The sequence below is a fragment of the Elephantulus edwardii genome, unplaced genomic scaffold (genome assembly GCF_000299155.1).
Source record: "Elephantulus edwardii isolate Elephantulus edwardi_28Jun2011 unplaced genomic scaffold, EleEdw1.0 scaffold00483, whole genome shotgun sequence".
NCBI classification, from domain to species: domain Eukaryota; kingdom Metazoa; phylum Chordata; class Mammalia; order Macroscelidea; family Macroscelididae; genus Elephantulus; species Elephantulus edwardii.
The window spans coordinates 593,304-609,637 of NW_006400233.1; the positions used below are offsets into that span (position 1 = coordinate 593,304).

General features: G+C 39.4%; 1 protein-coding gene across 1 annotated transcript in view; it reads right to left on the bottom strand.

Moving 5' to 3' along the window:
* Positions 1 to 4,554: 4,554 nt before the first annotated feature.
* GHITM (growth hormone inducible transmembrane protein) overlaps positions 4,555 to 16,334 on the bottom strand; it is a 27,940-nt gene continuing 16,160 nt past the window's right edge. The window contains exons 6-8 of the mRNA XM_006902982.1: positions 7,244 to 7,432; positions 6,671 to 6,842; positions 4,555 to 4,639 (exon numbers count right to left, since the gene is read on the bottom strand). Coding sequence (XP_006903044.1) covers positions 4,555 to 4,639; positions 6,671 to 6,842; positions 7,244 to 7,432 — 446 coding nt within the window. The remainder of the gene's footprint in view (positions 4,640 to 6,670; positions 6,843 to 7,243; positions 7,433 to 16,334) is intronic.

Consider the following 16,334-nt stretch of genomic DNA (forward strand, 5'->3'; position numbering starts at 1 on the left):
GGGCAAGTGGGGAGAGGCGCAGGAGAGGAAGCCCCTCGATGAGATGGATCAATTCTGTGAGTGGAATGGTGGGAATGAGTGTGTTTGAGACGGCAACGTTGGCACAGGATAGAACTGTGTTTAGGGATCTTGTACATAGGGTCACTATGAGTTGCAAGCGACTCGATGGCACATAACAACAACAACTTTTTTTTTGTTTTTTGGGTTTTTTTCCAAGATTTTGAGTCTTCTTTTATTTAGTTTTTTCTTTGTCCAGTTTTTTTAAAGGCATCAAATAGTTTAATAGGAATATAGGAAAATGTAGTTTGGTTCATCAAATGATGCAGAAAATAATGTGACAACAAAAATATCTGATTGCAAGTAAGATATTGTTACACTAGAATCTGCATCTCTATACTTTTATTTTAACAACAACATTTTAAGATCTTGAGATGCAATGCTGCTCGTCACAAGATACTACTGATATACAAACAAAGAAGACCTGGTAACACAACTATTACTCTAAGTATACACTAAACACTAAATCCAGAGAGGAAGAAACAGACTTCTACCAACTTCTGCAGTCTGAAATTTATCAAACATGCAACCAAGATGGATTGATAAGTGGTGAAGAGAATGCAAAAGTTGCAAAGAATGACTAGAAGTAGGCAAATACGGACTTGGCAACAAAATATGAGATTGGAGATTAAATGACTTACTTTTGAAATATCAAAGATTCATTACAAGTATCATTTTAAATAAACATAAATGCTACACATGGACCTCACTTGGACTACACAGGAATCATACTGGCTATTTCTGTGGAAAAGAGTCAAAGAAGCAGCTTAGAAGCAGCAGTCAAAACAAGGCCAAGGGCTGACTGTGCAAGTTCAAAGGGAAACTCAAGAATATGAAAGCAAGTTAACAAGAACCAAACTAGGATCTTGAGTCTATTCCAAATGAACTTAAACAACATCTCAGAAAGATTTGGCGTACTTAGTAGCATCATTGAAGGCCAATCAAGTTGTGGATGTGGTCTATGAAGCACAATATCATAAAAAAAAAGGAGTTCCCCAGCGGTCCCGTGGATCTGTCTCTTGCTTCAACAGTGTTTGGACGGAACAGACCCGGCGACTTCCCCTCTTCCAGCCTCCGACTACCCTTCAACTTCACGTCCAGGCGTAACCTCGGGACCATCTCAACCATCTCCTAATTTTCGGGACCAGATAACACCTTTTTTTTGTTAACTCCGAAACCTCGACCAACTATGAGCTCTCAGATCCGTCAAAATTATTCAGCCAAAGCAGAAGCTGGCGTTAACCGTCTGGTCAACCTGCACCTGCGGGCCTCTTACACCTGCCTCTCTCTGGGTTTTTATTTTGACTGCGATGATGTGGCCTTGGAAGGCGTGGGACACTTCTTCCACAAGTTGGCGAATGAGAAGTGCGAGGGTGCCCAGCGGCTTTTAAAGCTGCAAAACCAGCGCAGCGGGCGAGTCCTCTTCCAAGATATCCAGAAGCCATCCCAGGATGAGTGGGGTAAAACCCTGGACACTATGCAAGCAGCGCTGACCTTGGAGAAGAACCTAAACCAGGCCCTTCTGGATCTGTACGCCGTGGGTTCCACCCACACTGACGCCCATCTCTGTGACTTTCTGGAGAACCACTTCCTGGACGAGGAAGTGAAACTGCTGAAGAAGATGGGTGACCAACATCAGAAGACTGGGTGGCCCCCAGGCTGGGCTGGGCGAGTATCTCTTTTAGCGTCTCACCCTCAAGCATGACTAGGGGTCTGCTGGGACTTGCAGGGGGGAACCTCTGTGTCCCCCTGCCATCAGCAGCAAGCTTCTCTATCCCACCCTGATGTAGAATCTTATCCACCCAGAAGCCCTTGCCCAAGCCTTGGACCAAATGAAACAATAAAGCTTTCTGCAACAGCTAAAAAAAAAAAAGATAAAGGGAAAAACACCAAAACAGATGTTCAAAGAGGTTCTGAAACTTGCAGTGGGCAACAAGAGGCCAAAACAAAGGGAAGAAAGGCTGAAGTAAAAGAGATGAACAGATTTCAAAAGGCAGTTCCAGAAGACAAAGCAAAGTATTCTAATTGCAAAGAGCTCAAGTTAAACAAAGAGGATGCTCAGTATTTCTCAATATGAAAGAACTGATTTAGGCTCAAATTGCAAAACTGAAAAATTCTATGGGCAAAATCTTGAATGATGTAGGAAGCGTAAAAAGATGGAGGAATACAGATATATTGTACCAAAAAGTTGGTCAAAACTCAACCATTTTAGGATGCAGCAAATGATCAAGAATTAATGATAAAAGATGTTTAAGCTGCACTACAGGCACCAGCAAAAAAATCAGGCCCCAGGAATTGATGGAAATTAGAAAGGAGTATTGAATATACCATGAGAATATGCCAAGAGAACATGTCTTTCCTGGAGAAAGTGAAACCAAGTTGCTCCTTGGAGTTAAGGATTTTGAAGTTCTGTCTAATATACTTTGGGCATGCTACCAGGAAAGATCAGAATGACATCATGCTTTGAAGAGTGGAGGGACAGTGCAGGAGGGTAAGACCCTGGATGAGGAATGACACAGTAACTGTGGTAATGGGGGGGGGGGGGGGGGTAGGTGTGTCAGAGGCAGTGAGATTGGCTCAGGATAGGACAGGGTTCAGAGCTATTATGCATAGATTGTTGAGTCGGCATTTAACAATTACTATCCTCAATTTACAGATGAAGCAATAGTACATAGCAGTTAAGTGACTTTCCCAAGGTCACTCACAAATCAAACACCAATCAGATAGAGGTACTGATTGTGCAGGTGTGTGTGGTTAAATGCCTGTCACATGGCTTGGGGCATAGGCTCTCAGGGTCTTTCCCTGACAGAAGAGAGGGTGGGACCCTGTCCATTGTGTTCCTGCTGCACCTGTTTTTCAGTTTTACCCAGAAGTTGCATGAGGTTATGGAAACAGTCAAACACAAAGTTCTATGTGGTGCTCACACTACATCTAAATCAAGTAATGCTCTTTTACAGACCGTATTTCAGACACCAATAGATGCATACCTGTACTGTGTAATCAAATGGGTATTAAAATATTTTATTTCAAAAGGCCTTTGCTTAGCCATCAGTCAAGTGGAAAGCCAAAGCTTCTAGGGGGATACTTTTTAATGTTAACTCAACAGCCCATTATTTATCCTCCTTTTCTGTAAGAGAAACTTGTTTTCAAATTGTTTATAGAGCATAATATTGTTTTATCTTTGAATTAGCATATACTTTGAAATGCAGTATCCTAATATACACCTGGCAAAATATAGCAATCTCAATAATACATTTAGTTCATCCTTTAAAGCTTTCCCAAAATAACTTCTCAATAAAAAAACTTGACAATTGTTACAAGGAAGGTAATGGTCTAGCTAAAAGGAAAAAAAAACACTCCAAACCACTCTGTTAGGGAATACTTTAATAATAAATATCTTTCCAATTACATTTTTTGTCTTGCTTTTTAAGAACTTTGTTGCTACATGCTTTCAAGTTGACTACGACTCTTAGTGACGCTATGAACAATGGATGTCTGAAAGAAGGCTAAGAAGGTACTACTAAAAAAGTAATAGTCTAAGGAAAAAGACTGCTCATGGTATTAAGTATAAACCATAAAGATTTTTCTGTACTTAAATACTCTACCACTGAGCTATGTACCCCCTATATAAACAAGTTTTTCTGATAAAGGGTTCAAAGTTTAAAGAGATGAGAAAGGCAAACAGATACTGTATTACATATTTCAAGAAATATACCAAAATCCCCTCTGTGATTATGAACATACTGTCCAAATACATGAAAAATGTAAATTTCCTGCTTTGAATATTTTACCTAGAGACTAATTTTAAGGATATTTTGTTGGAGAGAATGTTAAAGTCACACATGTATGGTGGAGGTTCTCCAGGCAAGTAGCATTCTGGACAACTGTCTTAACAATTGAGGCTGAACATAACCACAGCCCTGAGTAGGGACTGCAAGAGAATCAAAGGCCTGTTTGCTCATGCTCAGCATTTCTGCTAAATGCAGTAACAGTAATCACTGTTTCCAAGAGCCAGAAGACTCTCTCACTAAGTCTCTACCATCTTCTGCATTCCAAGCACATACAAATAAACATGTCTGCTAATTTTTACTGATGGCCTAGCAGTAGTTTTATTGCTTCAAGGGAGGGTCAGCTGTTAAGTCAATTCCAACTCCACAGAACACAACAGATTTAAAAAGAAATAAAAATACTTATATTCTTATAATATTGTCTTAACTAAGCAAATATTTTTAACTTCCCATAACTCTCTACTCATGAAAACATTTTATAATGACTCATTATGACAACTGAAAATGCATGTACTCACTGAGAAGAGGATTTATTAGCCAGAAGAAAAAACAAGCTTAAAGCATCACATCACATGAGAACATTTTAAGTATGTTCTTATCCTCTAAACGTCAACAAAAGTGGCTTGTACAAAGCGTCTAATGAGTATCAGCCCCAATTAAACAAGCAAAACAGGATAGATTAGAGAAGTTAGAAGCTGGCCACATCACTTCATTTCTTTCTGTTGGTTCCACCTGCTAACATAGTGGCAACTCGCATAAATATATTCAGTGTATCCATGTAGATTCCCATCATCCTAGGAAAGAACAAAATATTATGCCAGTTACATGTGATGCAACACACTATTTTTTCCCCTTCAGAATCTGCCTTTTTTAATCGAGATTTTAATGAAAGTTTATCAAGAACTTAGATTTCCATTCAATCATTGCTGGAAATTTCCCTTCTGACACACTATTTCTTAAACTAGAGAAGAAGAAAAGTACTATTTGTCAGATACAGAAAGTGAAAACAGGCTGTTTAACTGTTACAAACAGCAATAACTCAGACAGACTAATCTCTTAAACATCAAAGCGTGTTTAGAAGCGCTTACCTATACCCTCTGACATTCTACCACAACTTCTCTATCTAGCAGAGAACACTGGACAACAATGAAGTCATCACAACAAACCAAACAAACAAAACCATCTTTCTCCCCTCCCCCCAGCTACAACTACTGAATACTTTAATCAAAGATTCCAAGGAAGAACACTGGTAAAAAAGGATAAAAATGCAGAACAGAATTTTAAACTCTCATGGTCTCCTGACTTCTTGGAGACATGTGTTGTTGTGTTGTTTAGATTAAATCCCTGAATCTGTTGAGATAATCTTTAATACTTAAAACCAAAAGTATTCCCCAAAGATTTTTAAAAACCAAACAATAGTTTAACTTAATGTGCTTATTGATAAAGGTCAAAGACTATATGTTGTTGTTATGTGCCGTTGAGTCACTTGAGACTCATAGCAACCCTATGTACAACAGCCCTAAACTCTGCTCTGTCCTGTGCCAATCGCATCGTCTCCAATACACCCATCCTGATTACCCCAGTCACTGAATCAATCCACCTCATACAGGTCCTTCCCCTCCTGCACTGTCCCTCCACCCTACCAAGCAAGATGTCCCTCTCCAAGGACCTCCTTACAACATGTCCAAAGTATGTTAGACGGAACCTCAGAATCCTTGCCTCCAAGGAGCCGCCCGGTTTGACCCTCTCCAGGATGAATCTGTTTGTTTTCCTAGCAGTCCATGGTACCCTTAATACTCTTCTCCAGCACCACAGCTCAAATGCATCAAATTTCCTTCTACCTTCCTTAGTCATTGTCCAACTCTCTGATGCATAACAACTGATTACAAAGACCATGGCCTGCATCAGACACATCTTAGTCTCCAGAGACATCATTACTCTTCAGTACTTTGGAGAGGTCCCCAACAGCCGACTTTGCCATTGCAATATGTCTTTTAATTTCCTGACTATTGGTGCCGAGAGTGTTGACTGTGGAGCTAAGCAAAATAAAGCTGTGAACAATCTCAATCTTTTTTTTTTAACAAAAATATTAATTTTAATGAAAGTTTACAGAGACTTAGGGTTTCCAATCATTCATTGTTGCACTTTTCTCCCTGTCCACCCCCTTCTCCCCAATTCCTCTTCTCCTTGAAATGTAAAAGAAAAACTCTTTCATTGTTATGCAATCCTTCCCTCTAAGTCCACTCTACTGTGCAGCCTTCATTCTGGACTCCTTGCCAGACACAAGTCTGGCTTTCTAAAATAGAAAGTATTTCCTATTCCCAAAAGAAAATGACTACAAATCTGTACAATTCACAAGTTTTAAAAAAAACTATTCCAGTAGATTTTTAGATAAAAAGTTAAATAATTTTGAAGATGTGACAGACATGAGACTCAAGACAAATTCTTTAAATAAAATAACCTAGTTGGCAAAGTCCAGGAAAGGAAAAGCAGCAATACATCCTAATACTTTGTGTGAGCAGAAGTTGGATAAAGAGGAAATCTTCACAGTCAGAAGTTTAGATGACCAATGAGAGCATATGATGAGAGCACCATAAGGCCAATTAACAAAAAATAGGAAAGATGCTCTGAACCAGCTCAATAGATATTATACTCAGTTGCAACATAATCAAAAGTTCTGTTTATTACATAATAAAAATCTACTGGATTTATTAAAGACAGTGAATAAACCGAAGAGCAACAAAAATAAATATTATAAAGTAATTAAATAGGTCAAATAACAAAAACGCCCTACCTAAAGCGTACAGACATTAAAGACTACTTACGAATTGATAGGATCATATTTTTGTGCTCCATATGTTGGTGTTATTTCTGCACACTTGATTACTTTCTGGGTGTCATATAGAAGGAACATGCTGAAAAGAACTAAACCACCATACATTGCTACTGAGTATAGAGTGGCTCCGGCCACAGAGGTTGGTGGAAGAAACATAGATCCTGAAATCAAAACATGAGAACTTACTAAAACAAAAACTTTGGTATGACCAGGTTTATCATTTCTGTTACTTTTATTATGTTCATAGTTCATGTCTATGATATTCATTCCTACAGTAGCTACTTTCTCACATTAAAAGAAGGCTCATGCATTAATGAAATTTCCAAGTTCTTTAGTTGGTAAAATATCCCACTACAGATGTATTTGGAAAGCTAATAATAATGTTTTAACATGCTGCCAAGATTTTTATATGATTTTAAATAATAAAATTCAAACTGGCATACAGTTTTTTAAAACAACTTTTAAAAAATTACTTAATTTCCTTCATTGGGATAGCAGAAAATTTCAAATCATTTTAAGACATTGTGAACTGAGAACGAAGTGTAAAAGCACAGCAGCTTACCTAGGGAGGACACAAGGACGAGGCCAAGCCCCACCCCCAGAGGTGCGCCCATATTGAGGAATTTCTCACTGGGAGCGCACATGGCCACAGTGGAGAGGCCCCCAACGATGCCAGCTGTGTACCACGCTGCTCTGATAAGGAGAGGCCCCCCTAGTATGGTCAGAGGAGCCACCACTGCCCCCATCACACCTAGAGAAATGGGAAGTGTATGGTTAAATATTTACTGAGAACCAAGGGCAAAGTGATACTCTGAATTGACATGTGGCCATAACATACCTTTTTGTTAATCAGTATGATTATAGTTTTTCTGTATTTAAAAAAAAAAAATTCCAAAACCTAAACCTGTAGCTACCCAAATTTTATATTACAACATTAACACAATTTTCAGTCAGCCACGAGTGGAAAGTACAAACACTGAAAAGTCTTGTAACTCTGTCAAATATATGTTATTACTGGACAGGAATCTTATCACCATTATTTTGTTACTTCTACATGCAAGAATGAAGATAAAAAGGCTTAAGCGGAATAACCAAATGCCAAATCTACTACAGCTAAAAGAAATTAAAAATAAGAGGTTTATCTGATAATAATCCTAAAACTACTACAAATCAGAGACAGAACAAGAATGGTGAAGCTTTGCCTCTTATACTTTGGGTATATTGTTAGAAGGGGCCAGTCCCTGGAGAAGGACATCATAGTTGGAAAGGTAGAAGGTCAACATAGGAAAAGACCCTCACTAAGATGAATTAACACTGTGACTTTAACTGTGGGCTCAAGTGTAGCAGAGATGGTGAGGATGGCAAAGGACAGGATCGTTATGAATTGTAGTCAAATTGATGGCACATAACAATACTCTTAAAACTAAGAATTTCAAGGACCAACACTTTTGCTATCTTGTGTGATAATCACCTGTGACTCATAGTGACCCTATGTACAATAGTCCTAAACCCTGCTTTATCTTGTGCCAATCTTACTGTCTCTGACAGTAACTTATCCCCATTACCCTAGTGGCTGAAGAAATCCATCTCACTGAGGTATATCCCTCCACCCTCCCAAACATGACATCCCTCTCCAAGGACTGATCCTGCCTTGCATCATGTCCAAAATATGTCAGATGACGCTTCAGAATCCTTGCCTCCAAGGAGCAGCCTGGCTTCACTCTCTTCAGGACAAACTTGTTTGTTCTCCTAGCAGTCCATGGTATATTCAATACTCTTCTCCAGCACCACAGTTCAAAGGAATCAACTCTCCTATCATCCCTAGCCATTGTCCAGCTCTCTGACGCATAGTAAGCGATTGCAAAGACCATGGCCTATATCAGGCACACCTTTGTCTCCAGACTGACATCGTTGCTCTTCAGTACTTGAGAGAGGTCTCTGACAGCAGACTTTCCCAGTGCAATTAGTCTTTTAATTTCTAAGCTGCTGGTACCAAGAGTGTTGACTGGAGAGCCAAGCAAACAGAAATTGTCAACAATCTCAATCTCTTCACCATCTATCATGATGCTGCCAATAGGCCCAGTGGTGAGAATCTTTGTTTTCTTGATGTTGAGCTTCAATCCATATTGAAAGCTGCAGTCCTTGACCTTTGGCAATAAGTGCTTCAGGTCCTCCTCAGTTTCAGCAAGCAGGGTTCTGTCATCTGCATTAATGCAGATTGTTGATGTGTCTACCTCCAATCCTGATGCTACACTTCTCATAGAGCCCAGCCTCCTGGATAATCTGTTATGCATATAGATTGAAAAGATATGGTGATAAGACACATCCTTGATGCACATTCTTCCCAATTTCGAACCATGCCATGTTTTCTTGCTCTGTTCTGATGACTGCCTCCTGGTCCAAGTATAGGTTTCACATAAGCACAATCAAGTGTTCTGGAATTCCCATTCTTCTCAGAGTCAACCACAGTTTGCTGTGATCCACACAGTCAAATGCCTTTGCATAGTCAATGAAACACAGATAGGTAATCTCTGCTTTCAGCCAAGATTCATCTGACATTAGTTATTTAATTAAGTGCTTAATTTAAACACCCCCCCACAAACAAACAAACAAACAAACAAACAAAACACACCACACACTCAAAGTATTATTTTAGTGGAGTAGATCAAGTTATTCTTTTCTTTTTTCCCTACTAGTTTATAAAATTAGAATACAAATTTGAATAAATTCTGCCCCCTACCCAACAAATTGAACAACCCAATAATTAATCACCTCTTCCCCCTGCACATCCACATCCCTCTGCTTCCAGCCTCTCCCACCCCTTCAGGATTCTTATACTCATTCTACAATAACGGTTTTATACAATATTGATCTTTGTGAGACTGAGTTAGTTCACTCAGCATAATGCTCTCCAGTACCTCCCAAGTTAGGTAGTAATTTACAAAGTTATTGCTCCTGCATACTACATAGTATTCCATCATGTGAATGTACCATAATTTCTCAATCCATTCACTTGTCGTTGGACATTTGGGCAGTTTCCATGTTCTTGTGATGGTGAATAATGCTGCTATGAACACTGGTATACAGATTTCAGTTTGTGACTCAGTTCTCATTTTCTCAGGGTATATTCCAAGTAGTGGAATAGCTGGAATGCATCTAGAATTCCTATGTTCAGCTTTTTGAGAAAACACCAAACTGCCTTCCAGAATGGCTGCACCATTTTGCAATTCCACCAACAATGCATCAGAGTTCCTTTCTTGCCACATCCTTTCCAGCATCTATTACTTGCTGCCCTGTTAAACATTACCACTCTTCCTGGAGTGAGATGGTACCTCATTGTGACTTTGATTTGCATCTCTCTTATTGCCAGTGATTTGGAGCATTTCTTCATGTGTCTGTTTGCCATCTGAATATCATCCTGTGTGAAAATTCTTTCCACGTCTTTTGCCCATTTTGTAATCTGGTTACAAACTGGGGTCAAGCTTAAAAACGCTAGTCCAAGGTCTAAAGAATCTGCCAAATACAACCAGAAATTCACAATTTAAAAAAGGATAAAATTGATGCATGGGACCTTCTAAAGACTAAATCTCTGTGCACATAAAAAACTTTTTCCAACAGGGTGAAAACTCCCAGACTGGGAACAAACATTTGGTAATACCATCTCAGGTAAGTGTCTTATAACAAGTTTAAAGAATACTCCTGGGCCTCCACAAGAAAAAGACTGATAATCCAAGTTATCCTTTTCATGAACATTAAAGTGCATAGTTTATCTCATGGAACATTTGTAGGTCAAGTAATAGGGATCAGTCAGATTGAAAATTACACGGAATTATACACATAAATATTTGTTCTAGGAAATGGATTCTTTTCTTTTGTATCTACTTCCCCATCTTAACCAATACTGCACTGGAAGTTCTTAGCCAGGGCAATTAAGAAAAGAGATCCAAATAACTAAGCCCACTGGTGTTGAACTGACTCCCACTTACAGTGGCTGCTGGTAGAAAGGTGCCCTGCTAACCCAGTTGCTGCCTATTTCTGGCAATTCAAATCCACCTGAGACTCTACCTGAGAAAAAATGAGCAGTAACCTGGTGGCTGAGTGGCAGGGAACTGTGGTACCAACCCAAAGGCACTTGGGTTTAAATCCATCAGCTGCTCTGGAGAAGAAGGATGGGCAATTTCTCCCCATGCAATTTACAGCTTCTGAAAACTTGCCAGAGGGTCAGCTATGAGTCTGTTCCAACTCAATGGCACATAACCACCCTCTCCCTTAGTGATGAGTCTTTGGATATTGTTGATTCAAATATAGAGTTTCAGGGTCACTGTGAATTAGAAGTGACTTGTCAGCAAGTTTTCAATTTTCACAGCAACCATGTAGGACAGGAAAGGAAAAAGTAAAGCTGTATTTTCAGATGGTTTAACCTTCTAGAGAGAAGGACCTAAAGATTCCACAACATAAATGGGTGGAAGAATTTATTAATGTTGCAGATTACAATATGAACACACTAAAGTCAGCTGGGTTCCCCTTCACCAATAAAGACTACTCTGAAAAGAAATTAAGAAATGACACCATCTACAATAGCTCCCAAATTGATAACATACCTCAGAATTAATCCTAAGTAACGATATAAAAAAAAACAACAAAAAACATACAATGTAAATTACAACTACCCCAAGAGACTAAAAGACAAAAACAGAAATCCCAAATTCAGGGATGTGAAAATTTAACGCAGCGAAAATGTTAATTCTAACTAAAGTGATGTATAGGCAATTCAATTTAAATCCCAGTAACATTATTTACTGAGATGGAAAACTAATGATACAAGAATAAAAGAGACAAGAACCCTTGACCATTGCTGATGGGACTGTAAAATGATATATCACTCTGGTAAACAGCATGGTGCTTTCTCAAGAACTAGATATAGCACACCCTACGTTCTAGCAATCCCAGCCTAGGGATATGCCCTAAACCAGAACAAAACCCCCAGACCCCATATCAATGAGCCAATCTGGACTTAAGGCAACTCTCCAATAGGTTCCTGAGGCTATAAATCTCAATGGGAGCACTGTTCTCCTAAGGAATTGAGGGTGAGTTTTTAAAGCTACCAGCCTCTGGTTAGCAGTCCAGCATGACACAATCAGAGTTTCTGTGGTATATACCCTAGAAACCAAAAGACAGGACAAAAACGCACACCTATGTTGACTGCATTTTAATCACAATAGCAAATAAATGGAAATAAGTGAAGTGTCCATCAGCAGATAAATGGAAAAGCAAACTGTGGTGGTGGTGGATGTTATGTGCCGTCGAATTGCCTGCAACTCATAGTGACCCTATGCACAATATAGCCCTGAAACCTGCTCTAACCTGTGCCAACTTTACTGTCTGTGACACACCTAACCTCATTACCCGTCACTGAATCAATCCATCTTATCGATGGTCTTCCTCTCTTTCTCTGTCCCTCCCCCCTTCCAAGCATGATGTTCCTCTCCAAGGACTGGTCCCTCCTTGCAAACTGCCCAAAATATGTCAGACGAAGCCTCAGAATCCTTGCCTCCAAGGAACAGTCTGGTTTCATCCTCTTTAGGACGAACCTATTTGTTCTCCTAGCAGTCCATGGTATAGTCAATATTCTTCTCTAGCACTCCATCTCAAAGGCATCAATTATCTTTTCATCCCTACTCATTGTTCAGCTCTCTGACGCACAGTAAGCAAATGTGAAGACTATGGTTTGGATCAGGTGCACCTTAGTCTCCAGACTGACGCTGTTGCTCTTCAGTACTTTGGAGAGGTCCCTGACAGCTGACTTTCTCAATGCAATTCGTCTTTTAATTTCCTGACTGCTGGTATCAACAGTGTTGACTGTGGAGCCAAGCAAACTAAAGCTGTTAACAATCTCAATCTCAATTTCTTCACCATCTATTATGATGCTGCCATTTGGCCCAGTGGTGAGAATCTTTGTTTTCTTGATGTTGAGCTTCAATCCATATTGAAGGCTGCAGTTCTTGATCTTCTGCAGCAAGTGCTTCAGGTCCTTCTCAGTTCCAGCAAGCAGATTTGTATCATCTACAGAACACAGGTTGATTAGTCTTCCTCCAATTCTGATGACACATTCCTCCTCATACAGCCCAGCCTCTCAGATCACCTAGTCTCATGTAGATTGAAAAGGTATGGAGACTGTGGTACACCCATAAAAAAGGGGAGTCCCTTTTGGCTAGCATTCCAATTTTTAAACGCTTCTGTCACCAAGACTACTTCCAGGGAGAGTAGAGAAAAAGTAATTTTGGAGTTGGAAAATGATGATGGATGTACAATATAAGACACATGAAAGAGTGTTTGAGCACATATGGAAAACTGGCATATAGATATGTAAAGGCATATATACACAGCTTACAAAAATCATGGTTTTCATTCATCCAAATGATTTCAGCACCATATGGAGTCTTGCGAGGTGCCGTTTAAAACACCAGGTTAGCTCTCTCCTTGCTCAGAAGAGGAAGAAAACAGTCAAAAGCAGAGAACCAATACATCTATAAGAGTCACAACTTCATCTACTCTGAAACTAGAAGGAGACAGAGTTTCTGGCTATCACCACTGAGGGTTCTCCTAGACAGTGTGGGGAAAAATACACAGCATGATGCAAATTCAAATGAGAAAAACTGCAATAGCAGGTAGCCTGGAACTTATCCATCTTTGGTCTTTTACCAAGGGTTTTTTCAGTGATAAAGCTTGATGGCATAAGAGAGAGAGGACTTATTGAAACTATCACCCTATTCTTTAAGCCTATCTTAAGATCATCTTTTACCAAAACAGCATGTTGTTGTTATGTACCATCAAGTTGCTTGCAACTCATAGTGGCTTATAAAACATACTACTTATAAGACCTCTTTCTCTGGTGATACAGAAAGTCTCTGGGTCCTATTGGGCTGGCTGGATGCCTTTTGCTGGGAACCAATGAGAACCTGAAGCACTGGCGAACCTGTGGCCTTTGCGATGTTTGGTAGCACTCCTCAATTAAACAAGCCTGGATGCAGGAGTGGAATCCATTTCTAAAATAGGAAACCCTATGAACTTGGAGAAATGAAAGTTATACAATTGTTCAGGTCTTTTGTTCATAGAGTTGCTGCGAATCATCTACGACTCAGCACTGAATGACGAACAAAGACCTCGAAGACATGTCCTCTGCTGAAAAACCATCCACATGAGAATGAGAGGTCAACACACTGTTGATGAGCTGATTCCAACTCATGGAAACCCTCATTTCTAAAACTGTAAATCTTTGTGGTAGAAAATACCTCAGAATAGCTGGTGGGTTCAAATTACTGACGTTTTGTTACGCAGTTCAACACACAATGAACTAACACCACCATAACGGCTCAACTACTCAAAAGCAAAGATGTTAAAACGTCAGGGAAACTAGATTACTGCGAAGGGAACAAACTAAGAATACTGACACATTATGATAAATGTTAACTCTTACTACCACCACTATACAGTTCGTAGAAATTGTCAAAGCTAACTTGCTGGGTAATCTTTTACCAAAACCATGGTATTATTAGAAGATAATACTTGCATCTCAAGCAGAAGTGTTTTGGTTAGGAAGTCATATTTAAAAACAAACAAACAAACAAACAAATCAGCATTATGAAGAGAATTAATGACATTATTTTAGACAAGAACTTTCCCTTTTAGTTGCCAAAATACTAATTTCCAAGGGAAGAGACCAAGAAGTTAAGGAGATGAACAGAAGACTTCAAAAGGCAGCACACGGGGAGCTCTGGTGGCCTAGTGGCAAGAAGCTGAACTACAATCCCAGAGGCTCGCAGTTCAAATCCACCAGATGCTCTGCCGGGGAAGGAGGGACAATCTCCTCCTGTACCAGTCAGATCTGATTTGAAGGTACACACACACAAAATAATAAAATTAAAAAAAAAAGAAGGCAGCACACAAAAACAAAGCAAAGTATTATAATGAAATGTGCAATAAGCTGGAGTCAGAAAGTCAAAACTGATGAACTCACTCAGTATTTTAAATTGAAGGAAATGAAGAACAAATTCAAGCCTCGAGTTCCAATACTTAAGGATGCTGAAGGTAGAATGTTGAATGACTGAGGAAGCATCAAAAGATGGAAGAAGTACACAGGGACACCACACCAAAAACAACTGGCTGATAAAGAAGAATTTCATGAAACATATGATCAAAAGGCTATGGTGAAGGAGCAAATTAAAACTGCTCTGAAGGAACAGACAAAAAACAAGGCCTCAAGAACTGATAGAACACCAACTGACATATATCTGCAAAACAGATGCTGCCCTGGATGTGCTTACCAGGTTATGCCAAGAAATCTGGTAGACAACTACATGGCAAACTGACTAGAAGAGATCTGCATTTATTCTCATTCCAAAAAAACAAGGTGACTGACTAGACAGAGTGTAGAAATAATAGAACAATATCACTAATATCACATGCAACAAGACCCTGCTGAACGAAGATCATCCAGAAATGCCTCAAGAGTATATCAACAGAGAACTGCTAGATGTTCAGGCTGGGTTTAGAAGAGGCTGTGTACTAGGAACATACAGCTAATGTTAGATGGATCTTGGCTGAAAGCAGAGAAGAATGTCTGTGTTTCATTGACTATGCATTTGACTGTGTGGATCACAACAAACTGTGGCTAACCTTGAGAAGAATGGGGATCCAAGAACACTTGATTGTGCTTATGCAAAACCTATACTTGGACCAAGAAGCATTAGTGAGAACAGAGCAGGGAAATACTGCATCATTCAGGATCAGGAAAGATGTGGATCAAGGATGTATCCGATTATCTCCATACCTTTTCATTTTGTATGTAGAAGAGATCATATGGGAAGCTGGACTTTATGACGAAGAATGTGGCATCAGGATTGGAGGAAGATTCATGGCCATTCAAATATCTTCCTCTGTGAAGAGTCTATCCATGTCTTTTGCACATTTTGTAATTGTATGATCAGTCAGCCTTTTTCTTTTAGAGGCCCTGTAGGATTCTGTAAACTTTTAATGAGACCCTCATCTAAAATCATATTGGCAAATACTTTTTTCCCCAGTCAGTAGGTTTCTTTTTCACTCTGTCGTAAAATTTTTTGATGCACACAGGGATTTTAATCTTTAGAAGGTCCATTCATCAATTTTATCCTCTCCAGACTGTGCATTTCTGCCTGTATTTGGCAATTTCTTTTTACCATAGACTAGGCCATCTAAGCTTAGTCAACTAGGCCAACTTTATGGTTTTGGGCTTTACTCCTAGGACTCTGATCCACCTTGAGTTGATTTTTGTGTATGGTGTCAGATGTGGATCCTGTTTTAGTTTTCTGATGCAGCAGTCCAGTTTTGCCAGAATCATTTGTTGAAGAGGTTGTCATTTCCCCATTTGATAGGTTTTATTTCCCTGTTGATTATCAGTTGACCATAGAGAGCCGAGTCCATTACTGGGTGCTCAATTCTGTTCAATTGGTCTACTGGTTTCTTTCATTGTACCAGTACCATGCTATTTTGGTTACTACCACTGGGTAGTAGGTTTTGAGGCCAGGGAGTGCTATGCCTCCCACTTCATTTTTTTTTTTTGGATCTGACCCACCTTTGTATTTTTTTTTATTATTATTAAATTTTATTAGTTTTAA